Genomic DNA, 24,064 nt, shown 5'->3' with positions numbered 1-24,064 from the left:
GGCTGTGAGACTACGTACTGAGGGACACACTGAGGTTTGGAGGTGCCAATGCGAGGGCACTGTGGGGAAGGAGTGAAGTTTAGAGCCCCCCATTACCAGAGGGACTGACGCTGAGGGGAAGCTCCTTAAACCAACAAAGAGGGGTAAGGAACAACAAAGTGCCATAGAGGTGGTAATGGAGCTTTAAAAGAGAAGGTCAAATGTAAAATGTGCTGTGATGAGATGATTATCACCATGTAAAAGTTATTTGAACATTTCTTTTTTACAGTATTGTAAATAATTTATGCAATATGATGGAAATGATTAATGTAAATCCTTGAACGGTTTCTTTCCTGTATAAAATATATTTATTATGAATTTATCGTGAATAAAGTATATTTTTGGAAAAAAAGTATCGGTGTGCTTTCAGTGAGTGGCGAGGTGCAGGAAGCTTGCCCTTTGTGAAGACTGGTGTCATTGTGTCTGCCTGGGTTCCAAATTCCAAATGCAGAGTGGTCATAATGGGCCGTTGTGCAAAGGGGTGGGCTGACCGGGCAGCTTCCGCCCACACACAGCACGGCCCAACATGGCTTATGGCTGACACACTGTAAAATGTTCCTCTACCCTCTACTCTGGATCGTGACGTTCTTACCGCAAGCTGCATCAGGTACATACGTTGATACACGAGTTCCAGTAGAGAATGGATAGGATGGGCCAAATGTCATTCTGTACAATCATTAGAAACATAAATTTTACTGCATGAGAACAAGCCATTAGGCCCAACTTATCCATGCTAATCAAGTTGTCTACCAAAGCTAGTCCCATCTGTCTATGTTAGGTCCATAACCCTCAAAATCCTTCCTAGCCATGTTCCTGTACATCTTGTACAGTTGTCCACTACCCCTTCCTCTGGCAGTTCCTACTTGATACACACCACCCCTGGGTCCCTTAAATTTTCCACCCACCCTCACCTTAAATTCCCCTACTATGGGCAAAAGATCCTTTCTATGCCCATCGTGATTTTATAAAACTCTATAGGTCTCCCCCCACCCCCACTTAACCTCCCACATTCAAGGCAGATAAGTCCCAGTCCTTGTAATTCAAGGCTGCCAGTCCATGAAAATTTCTCATGAATCTTTTCTGAACCCTTTTCTGTCCTGCAGCTGGGTAACCAGAATTGTGCGCAATACTCCAAGGATTGTCTCACCAATGTCTTGTACAGTAGTAACATTACATCCCACTCCCATATAGAATGTCCAGATGGCTTTTTGAAGCAACATGTTGATGAGCCAACCAGAGGATCAGCGGTTCTGGATTGAGTGCTGGGTAATGAACCAGAGCTGATTAGAAAGCTTAAGGTAAAGGAACCCTTAAGAGGCAGTTATTACAATATAATTGAATTCACTTTGAAATTTGAAAAGGAGAGGCTACAGCCCGATGTGTTGATATTTCAGTGGAGTGAAGGAAATTACAGATGCATGAGAGAGGAACTGGCCAAAGTCGACTGGAAAAACACACTAATGGGGAAGACAGCAGATCAGCAAAGGCAGGAGTTTCTGCGAGAAATGAGGAAAGTGCAGGTCAGGCATGTACCAAAAAGAAAGAAGTTTGTGAATGGAAAAATTAGATAACTGTGGCTGAGGAGAGAAGTTAAAGCCAAAGTAAAAGCCTACAAGGAGGCAAAAATTACTGGGAGGATCGAGGATTGGGAAACTTTTTGGACAATACAACTAAGGTGATTGTGAAAGAAAATATGAATTATGGAAAGAGGTTAGCAAATAATATCAAAGAATGTACTAAAAACTTTAAAAAATATATAAAGAGTAAAAGAGAGACCAAAGTAGACACAGGACCAATAGAAAACAACACTAGAGAAATTATAATGGGAGACAAGCGGATGGGAGAGAAACTGAATGAATATTTTGGAACAGTCTTTGCTGTGGAAGACATTGGTAGCATGCTAGACACTGATGAGTCTTTAGGAAAAGAAATGAGTGCAGTTAAGAGAGAGCACGTACTTGGGAAGCTAAATAGTCTAAGGATAGATAAGTTTGCTGGACTGGATGGAATCCACACTTAAGTTCTGAAGGAGGTAGCTGTAGAGATTGTGGAGGCATTGGTAATGATCTTTCAGGAATCAATGGAGTCTGGACTGGAGGATCGAGGATGTCACTCCACTGCCTAAGACGGGAGTGAGGCAGCAGAAAGGGAATTATAGACCTATTAGCCTAACGCCGGTGGTTGGGAAGCTGTTGGAGTCGATTGTTGAGGATGAGGTTATGGAATATCTGGAGGTGCATGAAAAGAGCGGCCCAAGTCAGCATGGTTTCCTTAAAGGAAAATCATGCCCAACAAACCTATTGCAATATTTTGAAGAGATCACAAGTAGGACAGACAGGGAGATGCAGTTGCACCTTCAAAAGGCCTTCAATAAGGTGTCACACATGAGGCTGCATGGAATTATAGGAATAATAGTAGCTTTGCAGTAGCTGATCGGTAGGAAACAGAGTGGAAATAAAGGGATCCTACTCTGGTTGGCTGCCAGTTACCAGTGGTGTTCCGCAGGGATCGGTGGCGGGGCCACTTCTTTTTACATTGTGTATAAATGATATGGATGATGGAATAGATGCCTTTGTGACTAATTTTACAGATGATACCAAAGTATGTAATGGGCAGGTGGTGCTGAGGATACAGAAAGGCTGCAGAGAGACTTGGATAGATTAGGAGAATGGGGAAAGAGGTGGTAGATGAAATACAATGTTTAAAAGAGTAGGGTCATACACTTTGGGAGAAGAAATAGAGAGGCAGACTATCATTTAATTGGGGGATAAAATTCTAAATTCAGAGGTGCAAAGATTAACCTCCAGGTTGAGTCAGTGGTGAAAAGTATTGGCATTAATTTTATTGTTGCATAGCATACAAGAGGAGGGGTGTAATGTTGAGGCTCTATAAAGCACTGGTGAGACCTCACTTGGAGTATTGTGTACAGATATGGGCACCTTATTTGAGAAAAGATCTGCTGGCATTGGAGAGGGTTCAGAGAAGATTTACTAGAATGATACCAGGAATGAAAGGGTTAGTTTATGAGGAACATTTGTCCGCTCTTGGACTGTACTCGTTGCAATACAGAAGGATATGGGGGGGACTTCAAAGAGGCATTTCAAATACTGAAAGGCCTGGACTGTAGATGTGGCAAGGATGTTTCCCATGTTAGGGGACTCTAGGACATGACAGCATAACCTCTGGAGCAAAGGGCGTCACTCTGCTTTCCTTCCATCTCATCTGGACCTACTCCCAAGATGTTGGGAACATGATGTTCTCAGAAAAATGTTCCATCCAGTGCAGCGGTAGTTGGGAATTAGTTACCCTGTAAATTTTGGTGGGAGATGCCAAACGTACCTCAGTGGGTTGCAGTCATCACTGTGGCTCAGCCAGTTGTTCATCCCATTATGGCAGAGCGGCACTGAGGGAATGCAGCTTTTTCTAGATACAGCGTCCAAACAGGGCAACAAACCAGGTCCAAGTGGAAGTAAAATATCCTGAGAAATTAGTTCAAAAAGTGAGTGGGAGGGTGTTCTCCTTCAATGCCCTGTGCAAATATTGCCCCTCTATCATTACCCAGATTGACTACTGCTTGTGAGAAAGGCCTGGTAATTTCCAGCTTGTTATATCTAAAGAGTACAGTGAGTGATGCATTACTGTTTCTCCTTGTTGCTAACAATACGTAACAACTCTTTCCACATCAGCTTTAGACATCGAAGAAATTCAGATTCCAAAAACAAGGTTTGAGGCAAATAAAGGCGACAGGCTGCTAATACCATGTTCGTTCAAAACTGATGAGGATGTGCAATCTGCCAATCTGCGGTTGGAGTGGGGAGTAATCAGTGAACCCAATGGTTACTATAGGCCCATCTACCGAGTGATGGGGTCTGTGCTGGAGCCTGTCAGTGAGCCCAACTCGTATGAAGGTCGTGCTCAGATGTTTATCTCCCTCATTCCCAAGGGTAACTGCTCACTGGTGCTGCAGCCTGTTTTAACCAGTGACTCTGGTCAGTACGAGCTGAGGTTGTACTCTGAGGGCGAGGTGACGATGAATGGACAAAAGGTTGTGGTCATGGTCAGCGATGGAAAAGGTGAGAAGTGAGATTGCCCGATTCCTATGGGTTATGGGGGATGAAGGATGTCCTGTTCCCATGGGCTACGGGCATGGAGAATGTCCAGTTCCCATGGGTTATGGGGGGGCGGAGAATGTCCAGTTAACATGGGTAACGAGTGGCAAGGGAGGTGAATGTCTAGTTCCCATGGTTATAGAGGGCATGGGAACGGAATAATTAAGTTTCACTGTGCCAAGTTCTATTATCACAAAGCCACCTGAAACTGATCAGTAATGTCACTAGATCACAAAATATAAGAGCAGAAGTAGGTCAATTGGCCCATTAGGTCTGCTCTGCCATTTAATCATGAGCTGATCCTTATCACTCAGCCCCACTCCTTGGGCTTCTCGATGTCTGACTAATCGAATACCTGCCAATTTCTGCATTAAATAGATCCAATGATCTCGTTTCCACTGCTGCCTGTGGCAATGTTCCACAGACTCATGACCCTCTAACTAAGAAATTTATCCTGAAATTGTGGCCTCTTGTCCTAGACTCCCTTACCATGGGAAACAACTTTGTCACATCTACACTGTCCAGATCTTTCACCATTTTAAATGTTTCTACGAAGTCCCTCCTCATCCTTCTGTACTCCAACAAGTAAAGTCCAAGAGCCAACAAACGTTCCTCATATGCTAACACTTTCATTCCTCGTATCATTCTGGTAAATCATCTTTGAACCCTCTTCAATGCTAACACTTCCTTTCTCAAATAAGGTGCCAAAATCTCTACCCAGTACTCCATATGAGGTCTCACCAGCACCCTATAGAGTCTTAACATTACATCCCTGCTCTTCTATACTATTCCCCTAGAAACAAATGCCACTATTGCATTTGCTTTCTTCATTGCTGACTCAACCTGGAGGTTAACCTTTAGGGTATTAATTTATAATAATATATTATGATAATTATAATATAATGAAAATAATTATAATAATAAATATTGTTAATTTAAAATGACCATGTTGACTACAGGCAGCTTCCAAATATGGTGGTTTAGCCCTGTAGATATCATGTCACCATTGCTTGTATTGCATGGAGGAGCATGTTGCCCAGGATACTGGGGAATGGCCTTTCAGCAATGCCATTGCACTAAGGACAGGTGGGCCCTCAGCAACGGACCATCTGAAGTGAAGTTCCTGGGCCAGTGCAATCCTTCCCTTGGTACTTGTCCAGGTCCTGGACATAAGCTGAAATGTGATTGGAACCCACAACCTACAGTAGTGAGAGTGGTACCACTGAACCCTTCTGTTGTCTCGACATGTTCAAATTCAGCATCATTCCATGAATCAATTCCTCCCCTCAAAGCCCAGCCAAGATCTCTTTGTTGATAATTTGATAATGAGTCAACATGAACGTTGTGATTCCATGATATCACCCTATAACCCTTTTCTTTCCATCTGTGAACCAATCTCCTAGCTGTCTAATATTATCTCAATGCCATGCAATCTAATATTTTTTTATATATTCCCTTTTGTAACTTTATTGTTTTTGAAAGACTCAATACATCACACCAACTGGTTCCAGCTTATCTATTCCACCAGTTACATCTTCCAAAAATTCTAATACATTTATCAAAAATGATCAATCTCTTTCATTGATCTAAGCTAACTCTGCCCAAATCTGTTAACTTACAAGCGAACTTTATTAATTTCTTATAATAAGTTACATAATTTCCCCTGCCTCTGGAGTGTAGTTTCCCTTTTTTTCTCACCACCTCCTTTCTTTATAGGCTAATATAACCACATAACCATTACAATATAGAAACAAGCCAACTTGGCCACTTGGCCCTTATAGCCCATGCCGAACATTTTCTACCACCTAACTCCACTGACCTACACTCAACCCATAACCCTCCATTCCTTTCTCATCCATATCCCATGCAACTTCTCTTAAATGCTAATATCAAGCCTGCCTTCGCCATTTCATCTGGAGGCTCATTTCACACACACATCACTGTCTGAGTAAAGTCCCCACCTCATGTCTCCTCTAAAATTTATCCCCCTAGCTCTCAAGTCCTCTCGTTTGTATCTCCCCCTTTCTTAAAGGAAAAAGCCTCTCCACATCAACTCTATCTATACCCCTAGTAATTTTAAATAGCTCAATCAAATCCCCTCTCAACCTTCTATGCTCCAGAGAATAAAGACCTAACTTATTTAACTTTCCCTATAACTGTAACCCAGCAATATTCTAGTAATTCTTCTCTGCACATTCTTCAGTTTGTTGATATCTTTCCTATACTTTGGTGACCAAAACTGTACATTACAAAATTAAATATTAAAATTAAAATTAAAAGATTAAATAAAACATATTAAACTAATATTTGTTAATTTCCAGACCTGGATCTATTGAAGTTTGGCAATCAGTGCCTCCACTATCTCTCTTGTTTAAATATCCCTTAGATATTTGAGAATTGGGTGAGATGGGGTCGGGGAGGCAGAAGATCATCCTTGATCTTGCTGAATGATGGGCACCCATGAAGGACTGAAGTGTCTGCCTTGGCTTTTGTTCCTTCTGCTTTAGAATGACCTGTCTTCTTGGTTACATTGTGTAGATGCAGCGTCCAGTTGGCTGAAGTCAACAAAGAAGGCAACGACACTGGCAAAGGAGAGGATGTTGCAAGAGGTTAATTTGGAATCCTGCGAAGAGTTTGTGAACTTTGACAAGCACTTGATGACTTTAACAAAGGGCATAAAATCTGTGTCAACAAATACAGGCGTATCGACTGTGGGCCTGGAGGTCATTGCAGGAGTTGTCACTGGGATCCTACTGGTGGGAACAGTGGTTGGTATCGTGCTGTGGTAAGTACAATATGGTATTAGAAGAGTCTGGGCATTCTCAACACCAGGTCGACATAAGATATATGAGCAGAAGTAGGCTACTTGGCCTGTCAAGTTCCCTTCACCATTCCACCTGGACCTTATCCATTCTCTCCCTCAACTCCACTCCCCTGCCTTCTGCCCATAACCTTTGATATCCTGACTCTTTGGATACCTGAAAAGCTTCCATCCTTTTTGATATTATTTGTTAGCTTCCTTTCAAAGTTCTTCTTTTCCTTCCCTTCTTTAGGAGTTCAAAGCTTATATCTGGATAAATGAAGATTTTTTGCCCTTTATACTCCAGTGGTTTGTTGCCCTCTCTTACTTTTTCCATTGTCTTCTCCAGTACCTTTTCTCTTGTAGTATATCTTAGGAATTTTACTACAATAGATCTTGGTTTTTGTTGTGGTTGTGGTTTAGGGGCCAATGCTCTATGTGCCCTTTCTATTTCCATTTCTTGCTGTAGTTCTGGACATCCTAGGGCCTTAGGGATCCATTCTTTTATAAACTCCCTCATATTCTTGCCTTCTTCATCTTCCTTAAGGCCCACTATCTTTATGTTATTTCTTCTGTTATAATTTTCCATTATATCTATTTTTTGGGCTAGTAATTCTTGTGTCTCTTTAGTTTTTTTATTAGATTCCTCCAATTTCTTTTTTAAGTCTTCTACCTCCATTTCTGCTGCTATTGCCCGTTCTTCCATCTTGTCCATTTTTTTCCCCATTTCTGTTAAGGTCATATCCATTTTATTTATTTTCTTTTCTGTGTTGTTTATTCTTCTTCTTAAATCATTGAATTCCTGTGTTTGCCATTCTTTAAATGACTCCATGTATCCTCTAACAAGAGCAAGTATATCCTTTACCTTGCCTTTCCCTTTATCTATTTCACTGTATTCTTCCTCTTCTTCTTCCTCTGGGTTGGCCATCTGTTGTTTCTTTGATGCCCTTTCCTCCTCTTCTTTCTTGTTTCCATTGTCTTCTGTGGTCTCTTCTTGCTGCAGGTGTTCTGCAGCTGTCGTTGCCGGCTGTGGAGATCGACTCCCCAGCTGGTCCCCCCTCCCGTCGGTGTGTTTTTTTTCATGCGCATCGCGCATGCGCGACTCCTCGCGCATGCGCGGTTGCGCACTTTTACTCGGCTCTGTGAGCCATTGATGTAGTTCTTTTTCCACCGACCTGAGGTAGCGGGCTCCTCTCTCCACAGCGGGCCTCTTCGGACAGGTAAGGCCTTCACCTTTTTCCTCCGTTGTCTTCTCTTCCTCTCTTCTTTCCGTTGATTTTGATTTTTCTCCTTTTGTCTCCATCTTCTTTCCCCTTTATACTCACTTTTCTTTAACTTGTATTTCTGTGCCTTTGTATTTTCTCTTGTTTTTCCCGACTTTTCTGGAGAGGGCTGGAGTTCACCGTCCGGCCACTACTCCATCACGTGACTCCTCCGTTCTTTTCCTTCCCAATGTCTTCTTAGTTCACTTCTGTAGGATTTTAAAAGCTTTCCCATTCTCTATCATCCCACTAAATTTTGCTTCCTTGTTTGCCGTTTCTCATGCCTTCACTCTGGCTTTGACTTCTCTTGTCAGTCACAGTTGTGTCTTTTTTCCATTCAAATATTTCCTCTTTTTGGGAATATTCTTCCCTTATTTCTCGCAGAAACTCTAGCCATTACTTCTCTGCCGTGTTCCCTGCCAAGGTACCTTTCCAATGAACTTTTGCTACTTCCTCTCTCATTCCTTTATTCCACTGATACACGGACACATCTAATTTTTGTTTCAGTCTCTCAAACTGCAGAGTGAATTCTGTTACAAAGGTACATGATCCTTTATCTGGAACCCTTGGTGGACAGTGTGTCCCGAATTTCAGATTTTTCTGGATTTCTGAAAGCCCACCCGAATTGTGATGCCATATCCACCCCCACCCCTTCCAGTCACCCGGCTTCCTCCACCGACAGCGGTCCCTCAGCCACCCGGCAGCCTCCTCCCGACCGCCGGTCCCTCGGCCGCCTCCCCCAATCCCTGGACCCTCAGCCGCCCGGCCGCCTCCCCCGACCATGGTCCCTCGGCCGCCTCCCCCTACCGCCGGTCCCTCAGCCGCCTGGACATCTCCCCAACTGCCGGTCCCTCGGCCGCCCGTCCACCTCCCCTGATCGCAGTCCCTCGGCCACCTCCCCTGACCGCCGGTTCCCACTTGCTGAATTTTGGAGCTTTCCAGTTTTTAGATGTCCGGATAAAGGATCATGTACCTGTATTATGATCACTGGTCCTAAGGGTTCCCTTACCTTCAGCTCCCTTAACAACTATGGTTCATTGCACAATTCCTAATCCAGTATTGCCATTTCCCTGGTCGGCTCAGCCACAAACTTTTCTAAGAAGCTACCTCATAGGCATTCCACAAACTCTCTCTCTCTCTCTCTCGAGATCTATTTCCAACCTGGCTTTTGTAATCTCTTTGCATTTTAAAATCCCCCATGACTACCATAAAAATTGCCCTTCTGTCATGTCTTTTCTATTTGCTGTTGTAATTTGTTGTCCACATCCTGGGTACTGTTTAGAGGTCTGTGTAAATTTGCCAACAGTGTAATTTTATCCTTACTATTCAACCCACATTGATTCTAAATCTTCCGATCCTGTGTCAACTCTTTCTAATGATTTAATGTTATTCTTTGGTAACAGAGCCACTCTACCACCTCTGCTTACCTGCCTATCCTTTCAATACACTGTGTATCCTTGGACATTCAGCTCCCAGTGACATCCATCCTTTAGCCACAAGTCCATGATGGCCACATCATACCTCCCAATCTGTGCCTGTACTACAAGGTCATCCTCTTTATTTCTTATGCATTTCTCTAACAGTGGTTCTCAATCTTTTTCCACTCACATACCTATGCCATAGGTGGTATGTGGGTAGAAAGTAAAAGTTTGAAAACTACTGTTTTAATTGTACCTAATTGACTTGTTATATGTACGTTTTCATAACTCCAAAGGAAATGGGCCAATGACAATTTTTCTCAAGCAAAATATTTCAGTAACAATTGGGTCTAGAGCAGTGATTCTCAACCTTCTCTTCCCACTCACATCCCACCTTAAGCAATCCCTTACTAATCACAGAGCACAGATGGCATAGGGATTACTTAAAGTGGTTTGTGAGTGGAAGGAAAAAGGTTGAGAACCTCTGGTTTAGATGTTCAATCAGGATATGTCATTTAATTTTATTTTCTTCCTGTGATAATCACAAGGATTTAAATCCTGCGGACATTGGAGACACGGTAGATGCTGAAACCTGGAGCAACAAACAATCTGCTGGGGGAACTCAGTCTTGTTGAAGAGTGTGGTGTGAAATGTCAACTATTCCTTCTCTGCCAGTGATACTACTTGCCAACCTGAGTTCCTCCAGCAGATTGTGTGTTCTCCAGGATTCAGAGTTACCAGTTCTCAGGAAGATTGCTGGCATTCCTCTTTTTATGTACACTTCTCTCGGAGACTGAAATCTGAAATGAGCGAGTTGTCTTATAAGGGGTTGGACAGCGCAGGCTGGTATTTGCTGGAGTTTAGAAGAGTGAAAAGGAACAATGTAAATCTGCCTCTTCATTTCTCTACAGCCTCTTTGAACACCAAGAACACACCCCCATCTCTGATTTCCACCCTGTCAGAAACCCTCTGCTATTATAAATCTATCTGGCATTCATTGCAAAGTGTAGATGGAGTGAAATTGTGACCCATTAAATTTAGGGAGAGGGGAAGGCTCACTCTTGAGCCTAAACTCCCACATCTCAACTCATCTATATCTTAACCCTCACCCTCATGGTAATGCTTTACACTATCTCTAGCCATGCAGTAACAATCATTGACCAATATAACACTGCACAGGCTCGGTAAACCCAGTGTTATCCCTGAATCTGACAGATCTTCCAACCTCTAATTACAAAGTTTCATACGGACATACAGCATAAAAACAGGCCCTTCAGCCTATTGCGTTCATGCTAACTACTGAGCACCCATCTGTCCTCTCGTTTACTAGCTTCCTAAGCCTTGGCGATTCATGTGCTTGCCTGCATTTTTCCCCTTGCAAAGTTGGCCCACATCTTTCTTGAGTAGTGATTTGGGAATCAGCCTTGGGAATTGAAGCCCAGAAATCTATACATTCTTGGTTTTAGAGGATACATCCTGTCCCTAATTCAGGAGAATGTGTGTTACATTCCCCATTTCCCAAGGATACATCTATACCTCTGTGTGTGTTCACAGGAGTGTAAGAGTGTGCATGCAAACATATTAAGTGTATGTATGCGCGCATATGTGTGTGTATATTCGCATATTCACACTGTGTGTGTGTGTGTGTGTGTGTGTGTGTGTGTGTGTGTGTGTGTGTGCGTGCATGTATATGTATGTGTGTATCTGAAAGTGTTGGTGAGTGAGTGAGTTGTTTGGTTAGTTATGTGAACAGTCAAGACCAGCATTTATTTCCCAGTTTTAATTGCCCTTGACAATGTGAGGCTGAACCTCCTTCTTGAAGCTCTGCTGAACCTCGAGTGATGGTGGCCCCATGGTGCTGGGAGTGAAGGCTGTGTTTAGACCCACTGGTGATGAAGGACCAGTTATGGATTTCCATGTCTGCTTTGTGATAGAGCTGGGGGTGGGTAGAACCTATGCTTGAGCCTTTCCGAATTCCCAAAATCCTGCTCCTTGGTGGACAGTGCCCACACTCACGTCTGTCGTTGGAGGGCCAGTTTCAGATCTGCTGACTGCAATTAAAATTGTTTGGGGATCAGTCCCCAGCTCTGTTTCATGCACAGAATCAACCTGGACTCTCTGGTATCCTCCCACGATGTCATCCTTCTTTCCCTTTCCACCACTACACATGTCCTCAGAGCCAATCGCATGCTTCCCATCTGGATCATCTGGATCACCCTTACCCCAAAACATCCCTTCCCAGATCACTTCCTCCCCACTCCTTCATAAGGGCAGGAGTTCTGGAGGAAGAACAAACAATGGGAGCAGGGCCAGGCCAATAGGCCCATTAGTGATAGGATGAGCCTGTTACCACATGCATCTCAACCCTCTGTAGTGAATAATGGGGGCTTTGTAGCTGGTGAAGCTTAGAGTTGCAGTAAGCTACAACTGGCCTAAGAGACCTGGAATGGACATCCTTGTGCCAAGGGCTGGAATTTTCCAACAAAGAAGCCTTGATGACTTGCCAGTGGTGGATGGAAAGAATGTCTGGGTTGATGGACGAGTTAACAGTCAATGGGTTCCTCTGTTCTCGACTGCATTGTGCTTGTCGGGTGCTGTTGGAAATGCCCTCATCCAGTCAAGTGGAGATGATTCCTGCACATCTCCGTGTGCTTCCTTCACTATCCAATCACAAATCAGATCCAGAAATCCCAGTGGGATAACTGATTTGCTTTTCGATGTGGATCAGATTTAAACAGTTAACTGCAGTGTTCCTGTGCTCAGAAGTTCTTGTCTGGTCCAATCTCTCCGCAGTTGCTATTTCTACAAGGGGCTCAAGAGGTTGAAGCAAGAGAAGCCCAAGCATCAGAAACATGCAAAGCGCAGGAAGAAATATAAGCCACACGTGCCATGTCATCAAGAGCCAGTCATCAGGCAAGAGAAGGAGGTGTTGAAAGTGGAAACCCCAGACCTGACATGGTCAAGCTCCCCAGTGGATCAAGGTCCATACTATTTGGCATCAGACACTAACTCAACACTCCTTGGATCCGACAAGGCTAATAATGATTAGCACGAGAGTTCCCCAAATGGCTCCAAGTGTTCGGATCCCATTTGCTGTGATTGGCCTTTGGCAACCTGCAACCTGATGAGTTCACACTCGCTCACTGTGCTTCTGCCTTTGGTTTTTATCTCTTCTGTAGAAAATCATAAACTCGACCCAACCACTGATTGGACTGTACACATTTTTAGAAATAAAGTAGTATGAGATGATTACAATAAACTATTTATTTAAATTAGGCTGATTTGCACATGAACCCTTGATGGAGCTTATCAGAGAAGGTGTGGTTTTGTGTTTTCCAAGACACTCAAGCACACTTGGCGCAGAGTGAAGGGATGCTGGAAAACTGGAGCGACACAGAAAGTGCTGGAGGGTCAGGCAGCGTCCATAGAGAGCAATAGGCAGTCGATGATACAGGCCAGAACCTTTCATCAGGAATACCTACTGCATTCTTGATGAAGGATTCCTGGCTGATACATGCCTGCAGCATGTGCTGCCTGATCCACTGAGTCCCTCCAGCTCTGTGTGTGTTGTTGGCGTAAAATGAAGTATGTTCTCCATCTTTCTGTAGGCCCACGTGAAGGCATTCCTGCTCCACAGCGTAATTAGACTGCTAATTGTTCATCCTGGAAGGATTCTTGGACTAGGAATTTCATATCCAGTTTGATCAGAGTTGCTAGGGCTGTTCTTGTTGGAGCAAAGGTTAAGAGGAGATGGGTGAGACTGGTTTAGACAGAGTTGAGGAGGTGCACTGTCTATTGGTGGGACAATTATAGGATTGCGGCAGAGTTTTAAAATGTTGGACAAGAGATGGAAAAGGAGTTGCCAGTACACTGAGGAGCTGTGAGGAGTGGATGGGCCAAAGGGAGTCATGAAATTGAGCCACAAGGAGTGGACACTGACTCATGGGGAGGAATGGCCTCCATGAAGACTCTGTAACCTAAAGTATTCTACAAAGTCCCAGCAGGAAGGGTGGGATCAGTTTCACTCCACACAGTCACTGCTCAAATTCCAGGTGTTTCCATCTTCCTTCCTTCCATCTGTCCAGCTGCTGCTTTCCTTTCTCCCAGGGATGTGGGAGATTTTCACCCTTCCTAGCTTTGTCAGCTGTTTGTTCTCTCTGCTCAGGAGGTTGAAGGAGTGCCCACCATCCCCTCCAGATATACCTTCACATGTTACAACTTATTTTTTTGTAAGTGTGGGACTCCCTCTGGGGTGGACCCTTCATCTCCAAGGTCAATCCTGCATCATTGGATCCTGATGGCAAGGGGATGGGGCTCCTTGGCCAGCAGTGGAGGAACCAGTCTCTGCTGTCAACTCCATCTGCTGGGGGTTAACTTGTGACTGAATGGCCAATGTCTCAGGAGGGTGCACTCCCTCAGAATTTGGCATGTCCCCCATGTCCCTCAACAACTCCTACAGGTGCACCATCGCAAGCAGACTTGCTGGATGCATCACAGCTTGGGACAGGAGCTGCTCTGCTCAAAATCGGAAGAAGCTGCTGAAGGTGGTGAATGTGGCTCAGAACATCACGCAAACCCCTCCCCTCCTAGACCCCATCTACACCTCCCTTTGTCTAGGAAAGGCAGCCAACGTACTGAAGGACCCATCACACCCCAGACACACTCTCTTCCTCTTCTTCCATTGGGCAGTAGGCTCTAAGAGTGTGAAAGCTCACACCAACAGGCTTAAAGAGAGTTTCTTCCCCACAGCTACCGGCTTCTGAATGAATTCCACAACAGTGCTTTCATGCTGCCTTTGTTTTACATGAATGAATCTTTTGTTTCCGACACCACACTCTGAAATTGTACTCTTGTTCTTCAACTTTACATAATTGTATGAATGTTAGAGTTGACCTGTTTGTCTGCTCGCACAAGAACCCTTCTCACTGTCCCAGGTATAATGTGATAAATAAACTAAATATGTGAATGATGCACAGGCATAGAAAATGACTCATCAGAAGGTGCAGGGCTTGTTATTGAATCTGGAGGCAATAATGTGTCTGGCTGAAAGGTGAGGTGTAACTCCTGGGACACGCGGTTATGTCAAGTGGAAGGAATGCGAGCCCTTGCAACCACTTGGTGGAGCCAAGAGAGGGCCCCCTTGTTCCTTCCACAATCCACTGGCATTCGTTGGGAAATACAAACACAAAAGGCTGGAGAAGTTCAGCAGGTCAGTGTCCTTTCTGTAGCAAAGGGAAAAATACATGACCAAGGTCAAACAGTCCTTGAGAAGGTTTTTCTGATGGATTGCAATGTTCCATTTTGGGTCTTGTATAGTGGGGAACACCAGCTGGTACTGTACCACTGTAGTGGTCTGGTCCGGCCCCATACACAAGGGACCGAATTCCCACAGCACACAGCCTACACACAACAGTGCAGAGACCACCTCCTCACTGAGGAGAAGCGCCAAGATTAAAGAGCTGACTGCGGGAGCGAGCGCAGCAGGTTGGGGGGGTGGGGTTGGTTTGCAGTATTGCTTTTGTAGCGTTGTCTGTCTGAATAAAGAGCCAGTTACTGGTTCACTCAGCTCGGTGCAGAAATGTTCCTTTCTTATCGTAGCACCACCATATTGTGAGAGTGCTACAGTGGTGACCCTGCATAGGTTTCAACAGTTTGAGACCTACCAAGCACGCATGGACACTACCGGCTTTTCAGCAGCTTCTGAAGTTACTGGCGATGAACCTGCCTATACTTCCCTACTGGCCGATTTCCCATCGGTGCTAGCCCTGAATTTCCACGACACGGAACCTGCACTCGGTGAGTAGCACTTCATTCAGACTACTGGACCACCGGTTTACGCAAGGACAAGACGACTTCCCCAGGACAAGCTCCTCCTGGACAAAACCGAGTTTGTAACCATGTTGGGCATCGTCCGCCGCTCGAACAGCTCTTGGGCCTCTCCCCTACATATGGTCCTCAAGAACTCTGGAGGGTGGCGCCCGTGTGGAGACTCCCTGCGGTTAAATGATGCAACAGTGCCAGACAGGTATCCAATACCACATATGCAAGATTTCGCTGCTCGACTCAGGGAACTCGGATCTTCTCTAAAGTTAATTTGGTTAAAGGATATCATCAGATCCCAGTGCACCCCGATGACAACCCAAAGGCTGCCATCATCACCCCATATGGACTTTTCAAATTCGTGCATAAAAAATGTGGCCCAGACATTCCAGCGCCTTATAGATGTAGTGACTCGGTACCTGGAGGGAATATTCGTCTATCTAGGCGAATGTCTCATCACCAGCCCCAATGCAGGAACACACAAGGAACAACTTCGGCAGCTCTTCACCAAGCTTCAGGCTCATGGGTCAACCCAGCTAAATACCAGTTTGGCCTGGACACCATTAATTTTCTGGGACAACGTACCAGCAGCATGGGAGCCACGCCACTGCCCGACAAAGTAGAGGCCACCCGCAGTCTTCCCAAACCAACCTCTCTCAAGGCATTGCAGGAATTCAGCTGTGATGACCCTTTAACATCCGCTTTCACCCAGCTGCATTCAGGTGGCTGGGGGAGCCACTGAGCTGATTATCCCTCTCGGAGGAGGGTTAAGTAGCTCGCCTCAAGAGCGCCTCCTGCACATTCAGGTGGCCTCAAAACAGCCGCATATTGCCTAAACATGCGGCTTTACATGCGGGGCAATTAGCCACCTGAAAGTGCCTAGCACATTCATTTAATTACATTGTCAACCAATACCACAGAGGGTTATAGGCAGGGAGATCTAGCGGAGTTGTTTAAGTGAACTGGCGTGGACTTGAAGGGCCAAGATGGCCTGTTTCCATGCCATAAACTTTTATATGGTTATATGGTTTCCTCCCAGGACCAGCAGCCATCAAGCAACTACTATTCGACCTCATCAAAAGGGGTGAGAAGACTCTCACCTGATCCACTGACGCACAACAAGCCTTCAATGCAACCAAAACAGCACTATCTGAAGCCACCTTCTTGGTCCACCCAGATCCAGACTCCCCTTTGTCATTGATGATGGACGCCTCTGAGAGAATGGCTGGTGCAGTACTGCAGCAGTGGGTTGATCAACAATGGAAGTCACTTGCTTTTTTCAGCAAGCATCTGAGGCCACCCAAGCATAAGTACAATGCTTTTGATCGGGAGCTGCTAGCTCTGTACCTGGTCATGTGCCATTTTAGGTACATCCTAGAAGGCCGGGTATTCACGGCATACACAGATCACAAATCACTGGTGCAAGCACTGGGGAAGATCTCGGACTCATGGCTGGCCAGACAGCAACGCTACTTTCCTATATCTCGGAATTTACTATAGTCATCCAACACGTCGCAGGGATCTCCAATGTAGTGGCAGACGCACTCTCACGCCCAACAATCTCCAAGGTTGCAGGTGGTATCGATATGGCCCAAATATGGGAGCCATACATGAAACACAATAGAGAAAACCTACCGGGGACATCTACCACCTAAATTAACGAAAGGAGAAGGAAATGAAAAGAATTGACTCAGTGGAACTTCTTGTTTATTTTTATTGAATGACAACATTGTTTGACTGGATTAATGTGTCTTAGATTTTGTACTTTAAATGAATGGGGGGAGGTAGGGAGGGTGGGATGGGAGGAGGGAGTGGGGGGGAGAAAATGACATTGTATATATTTGAAAAAGAAAATGTATCTTGGTCAGTGGGGTTTATGGTGTGAAAAATAAAAAATTTAAAAAAAAAGATATGGCCCAACTAGCCAGGGACCAGGCCAAGGATGCAGACATCCAGGCCTACTGCACGGCCATCATAGGACTGCAGGTACAGAAGTTTGCCCCTGAACCAGGAGGACCACTACTCCTTTGCAAAATGCCCACTGGCCGCCCGAGGCCCATCCTTCCCGCTGTTTAGAGAAGCCAAGTGTTCAACCAAGTGCATGGACTTTCTCACCCCTTCATCAGATCAACAGTCTTCCTCGTCTCAGATCACTCTGTATGGCACAGACTATGCCACAAAGTCTCTCTCTGGGCGAAGACCTGCATACAACGTCAACATGCCAAAATCCACCGACATTCCAAGACACCATTACAATCCTTCCCATCTACAGAAAGCAGATTCCACCATATCCACATGGACATCATCGGACTACTGCCATTCTCACATATTATCTCAGACCGAGGAGCCCATTTCATATCCTCCCTGTGGTCAACACTATTAAAATTCTGTGGTAGCCAGTTACACCACACAACTGCCTACTACCCCCAAGCGAACGGACTGGTGGAGTGCTTTCACCGCCACTTCTTGGCATCCGCATGGCACCCAAAGAAGGCTTCCCCACCTTGTCGGCTGAGATAGTCTACGGGATGCCGCTCACCATTCCAGGTGACTTCCATTTCAGCTCCACTGAACCTCAACCCAATGCCATGAATGTCCTGCAGCATTTTAAGGGACAACACAGCCAACCCACGCCCACTTCCTACTACCACACATGGCTCACCACCCTGCCACACCCCAGAATATTTGAAAATTGCGGATTTCATTTTCGTCAGGAGGGGCCAGCCAGGAAACCCTTTACAATGCCCTTACAATAGACCATTTATCGTGCTTAAAGAGGGATGGGGTGATTTTTACTCTGGACTTTGGGATATGCTCACTGTGGGACAGGACACATTCACCATGGACCATTTTAAACAGGCCCACTTAGTCGGCACGGAACCTTTCCCTGCCCTTTGGTTGCAGCAATGTAACCACCTTCCTAAGGACTCTAAAACAAATTGTGAGAACTGTTTACGATTCGTGGGGGTGGTGGTGGTGTAGTGGTCCAGTCTGGTCTCATACACAAGGGGCCGAATCGCCACAGCACACAGCCCACATACAATGGCTCAGAGACCCCTTCCTCACTGAGGAGAAGCGCCAAGGTTAAAGAGCGGACTGCAGGAGCGAGCGCTGCTCTTGAGACTGTGTGCTGATGTCACTCCAGTGAGCCAACGTGGCAGGTGGGGGTTTCGCAGTATTGTTTTCGTAGGACGGTCTGTTTGAATAAAGAGTCAGTTACTGGTTCACTCAGCTTGGTTCAGACGTGCTCCTTTCTTTTCACAGCACCACCACATCGTGCACGCAACACCACCATCAGCCTCATACACAGTGATCACATTTAGAGCCTAAAATAAGCATTGGAGCTAAAGAATTGAACCCAAGCCTGAGTGGTGCAGAGACTACCATCCAGGTGTTACACAGGACACTGCAAAGACTGGAATATCAAGTCAAGTCAAGTTTATTGTCATCTGATTGTACAAGTACATCCCAATGAAATAAAGTTCTCCAGTCCTTGGTGCAAAAACATGCAGACACACAAGCAGACATAACACACATACAGACAAACAATACATATGCAGGATAAGTATTTTATCTATACAAGTAAATAAATAAATATTGTGTTGTGCAAATGAAAGTCTTAGCAGTTACTTTGGTCGTTCAGCATCCTCACTGCCCGTGAGAATATGAATCCATACCTTCCCTGTAGGAAGAACTCAGCAGCTCGAGCAGGATCCGAAGGGCAAAATGATCTCTGATGACGTCCTGATAATGGATTTCAGAATGTGGAACATTCTTTTTCTCTCATTGATGCACGAGTTAGTTGAGTCTCATCTCTTTATGGTTTATAAAGCAAATGAAAGAATTGGAGCAGAGGTTCTCAATTTTTTTTCTTCGCACTCACCACTTTAAGTAATCCCTATGCTATCAGTGCTCTGTGATTAGTAAGGGATTGCTTAAGGTGATATATGAGTGGGAAGGAAAGGTTGAGAATCACTGCTCTACACCCAATTGTTACTGAAATATTTTGCTTGAGAAAAATTGTCATTGGCCCATTTCCTTTGGAGTTATGAAACCATGCACATAACGAGTCAATTAGGTATGATTAAAAGAGTGGTTTTCAACCTTTTTCTTCCCACCCACATACCACCCTGAGCAATCCTTTACTAATCACAGAGCACCTATGGTATAGGGAATACTTAAAGTGGGACGTGAGTGGAAAGAAAAAGGTTGAGAATCACTGAATTGCCCTCCTCCCTGTCACTGCTCCAGGCTTCCCCCCACCCCAACCCAGGGTCTCTGATATATCTCTTTTATCCCTGATTTTCATTGCTCCATCAGCAATGTCTTGCTGTCAGTTACCTGGATCCCTAGTGCTGTAATTTCCTCGCAAAGCTCCTGAAACCAACGTGCTTTAGTTCACCCATCACCTTTTCAGCTCTCCTGAAGCCTTATCATGTGCCAGCATTTCCACCTTGGTTTAATTTCCTAAAATCCCAAAAATCACCTGGGATGTTGAGGTGACTTGTCTTTCTTTGTAAAATATTTTTATTGATACTTAAAGTACAAACAATTGAATGGTACAATTATACAATGAGCAACAAAATTAGAAAAATCAAATATGATCATAATTAAGGAATCTAAAGCACAATCTTGATAATAAAATAAAACATAACAAAAAAAGAAAAGTTTAAAAATTTCAAAACCTCTTCCTCTGAGCAAGGTTGAAAATTGATAAATATGAATCAAATTACACCTTGGAGAGGCACAGCACAGCGTCAAAGCTCCAGAACAACACTAAAACTTAAGATTGTGATAGCAGTCCATAAATGAGCCCAATGTCTTTCAAATTTAATATTTGAATCCTTAATAGCATATCTAATTTTTTTCTAGATTTTAGGAAGACATCATATTGTTTAGTCACTGTGCTTGTGTAGGTGGGGTATTACCTTTCCATTTGATCACAATTGCATGAATGAAGTAAAAGATAAAATTTGGCTCGGAGTGGAAGACAGTAATACATCATCCTCTTGAAGTATTCCAAAAAGAGCAATTAAAGGACAAAGATCCAATTTTAAATTTAGAATCACCAATAATGTTTGAAAAACATCTTTCCAAAATTGTTCTAAGCTAGGGATAGACTAGAACATATGAACTAATGAGGCACTACCTATTTTACATTGGTCACATAAAGGATTCAAACCTGAATAAAAACATGACAGTTTAACTTTAGAGATGAGTGCTCTATGGATCACTTTAAATTGCAGCAAACAATGGCGTGCACAAAAGGAAGTAGTCAGCTTAAAAATAGAATCCCAAACCTCATTGGAGAGCGAAAGGTTCAAATCCTGTTCCGAGGCGTTCCTAATTTTAACTGATGAAGCTTGTCTAAAATTAACCACTCCATCATAAATAAGAGATATTAAGCCTTTATAAGGAGGTTGTCATTCAAAAAATGTATCAAGAACATTCACCTCAGGGATTACAGGAAAATCAGAAATCTGAGATTGAACAAAGTGTCTAATTTGTAAATTTCTAAAAAAATGAATTTTAGGTAAGTTGAATTTTACCACCAGTTGTTCAAAAGATGAAAAATTATTGCCAATAAAAAGGACTTTAAAACATTTAATACCCACCCTGTGCCAATCATTAAAAGCAGAGTCTTACAAAGAGGGTTGAAAAAGGTGATTGGATATAATTGGGCTGGCAAAAGAAAAAACTGAAATCCAAAATACCTTCAAAATTGTGCCCATATTCTCAAGCTGTATTTAATTATCGGATTATCATTAATTGAATTAGAGGATAAAGAGGGCCCTAGAATTCCCAACATGAAAGTATTTGTAACAAAATTTAGTTCCATTTCTACTCATGTAGGGCAGTCAACTCAATTTTCAAACTGTAACAGAAGAATCAAGTTACGTTTATTGACTGCCCAGTAATAAAATCTAAAAAAGGAAGCGCCAAACCACTGTTCCTTTTAGCTTTTTGAACTTTATTTAAGTGGGGGTGTTTTCCTTACCATATATAAGAATATATAGATGAATCAAAAAAAGATATAGGGATGAAAATTGGCATAGATTGGAAAAGATACAAAAATTTAGGTAAAATATTCATTTTAATAGAATTAATAAAACCAATCATAGAAATAGATAAAGGTGACCATCTCGTTAAGAGCAATTTTACTTGATTAAGTAAAATAGAAAAGTTTTCCTTAAAAAAAATGCTTGTAACTCCTTGTACTTGTAATACCAAGATAAATACATTGGTCCTTCACATTCTTTTATTTTGAATATTTCACTTTTGATTTTACAGACTCATGCATTTCAAACAACACAGGAGAACATTCATCCCCTTTTACAGAGTACATTATACTGAATCTCTTTTCCCCTCCCCGCACCCCCTCCCCACCCCAAAACTATAAATCAACAAACACATACTAGTTGCAAAAGAAAATAAAGCACAGCGGAATAACAATGGTACCAAATGGGTCACAGAAATAATCCAAAGATAACCACGCCAAGATACCCAAGCAACCTAAACTGCACAGGAAAAACAAAACTGAAAGAAAAAACCCAAAAAAACTTGGGGTGGGAGGGAGTGTGTGTCGACCGGGTTTAGAGTCATTTCTTCAATCCTGGCATTCTGGGACTGGCGTCAACTTCCCATCCACCACTTTTTTAAAGAAAGGAAGTAGAGGGAGGGGATGTATCATACCTGTGTTCCAATGTACCGCAAGTATGGTTCCTACACTTCACCGTGCATGCCATACCTCTTCCTCGGATTGTAGGTGATTTTCTCCAGGGGAAAATAGCTCTGCATCTTCACGCTCCAATGTGTGGTGCTCAGCGGGGAGCCAGGCACTTCACAATCTTAAAAGAAAAATCAGTGTACCTTGGTATAGGAGCATTTAAAGGTAAAAGCTCCCTTTTATGCATATTCAATTTATATCCTGAAAACTGACTGAATTGTGAAAACAAAGATAATATGCTTGGTAAGGAAGCATCTGGATTAGATACAAAGATCATAAGATCATCTTGTAACGGGCTGAGTGACCACACAGTTAGATGGGCTGAATCACTGCCCCAGTCGTCTGACTCAAAATAGCACGAGTCACCCTCACTCCCGAGGAGAAGCCCAGGGGACATCACCGCTTCCGGGCGGTGCACCACTGGTCAGGGACTAGTGCTATGACACGCTGACATCACGGAAGCCGGCACACATGTCAACGGAAGTGAGTGTTTCCCTGCACGTAGCATGAGAAATTCAAACAATAAAGTCAGTTACTAGTTCACCCTTCCACAATCTGGACATCTCTCGATTCTGTAGCAGATGCTACAATCTGCATATAAGGAAACTTTATACTCAATTCCCCTCCTGAAAAATCTCTGCACTCTCGAAGAGTAATTGCTAGTGGTTCCAAAACCAAATCAAAAGCAGTGGACTTAAAGGGCAACCTTGATTGGTACCTGTTGAAGATTAAAAGGTTTTGATTGTTTTTTTAATTTTTTTTTAATTTTTCACACCATGAACCCTATTAATCAAAATACACACAAACATTTCCCTCTTGAATATACACAGTGTCATTTTCTCCCTTTTTTTCCCCCTCCCTTCCCTCCCTCCTTCCCACCCCCTCCAAACCCATTAAACGTTCAACATATACAATACAATAAACCCATTAAACAATGTAATCACACAATGAAAATAAATAAGAAAATTTTACACACTGGGTCAGTTCATTTCGTCTTCTTCTCATTTTATCATTTTAGGGGGTGGAGGTCCATGGTAGGCCCTCTCTGTTATGTTCCATGTACGGTTCCCAAATTTGTTCAAATAATGTGACTTTATTTTTTAAATTATATGTTATTTTTTCCTATACATTTATTCATTTCCATGTACCAATGCTGCACTCTCAGGGTCCCTTCTGATTTCCACGTTGACATTATACATTTTTTTTGCTACAACTAAGGCTATCATAATAAATCTTTTTTGTGCTTCATCCAGTTTGAGGCCTAATTCTTTACTTCTTATATTACTTAGAAGAAAGATCTCTGGAATTTTTGGTATGTTGCTTTTTGTGATTTTATTTAATATCTGATTTAGATCTTCCCAAAACTTTTCCACTTTCTCACATGTCCAAATTGCATGTACTGTTGTTCCCATTTCCTTCTTACAGTGAAAACATCTATCTGATAATGTTGGATCCCATTTACTTAACTTTTGGGGAGTGATATATAGCCTGTGTATCATGCATAACCTCGTATTTATTATATTACTCATAGTTCCGGAGCATAACTTTTCCCATATTTCATTTTTTATCTTTATGTTTAGATCTTTTTCCCACTTTTGTTTGGGTTTATAGCTTATTTCATCATTTTCTTTCTCTTGCAGCTTGATGTACATGTTTGTTATAAATCTTTTAATTATCATTGTGTCTGTAATCACATATTCAAAGCTGCTTCCTTCTGGTAATCACAGTCTGTTTCCCAATTTGTCCTTTAATAGGATTTCAGTTGGTGGTATGCAAACATTGTACCATAAGTTATTCCATATTTGTACTTCATTTGTTCAAATGATAATAAATTATTTCCCAAAAAACAGTTTTCTATTCTTTTAATTCCTTTTCTCTCCCATTCTCTA

General features: G+C 43.2%; 1 protein-coding gene across 1 annotated transcript; it reads left to right on the top strand.

Moving 5' to 3' along the window:
• Nucleotides 1-518: 518 nt before the first annotated feature.
• Nucleotides 519-12,877, top strand: LOC138761020 (uncharacterized). Its single transcript, XM_069932502.1, has 4 exons — nt 519-646; nt 3,726-4,112; nt 6,687-6,933; nt 12,422-12,877. Exons 1-4 carry the CDS (start codon nt 592-594, stop codon nt 12,675-12,677), a joined length of 945 nt encoding a protein of 314 aa, XP_069788603.1. The 5' UTR covers nt 519-591; the 3' UTR covers nt 12,678-12,877.
• The last annotated feature ends 11,187 nt before the right edge of the window (nt 12,878-24,064 follow it).

The sequence above is a fragment of the Narcine bancroftii genome, chromosome 4, assembly GCF_036971445.1.
Source record: "Narcine bancroftii isolate sNarBan1 chromosome 4, sNarBan1.hap1, whole genome shotgun sequence".
Lineage (NCBI taxonomy): Eukaryota > Metazoa > Chordata > Chondrichthyes > Torpediniformes > Narcinidae > Narcine > Narcine bancroftii.
Note: the sequence above shows the minus strand (reverse complement) of the source record. Positions and strands in the feature narration are given on the sequence as shown.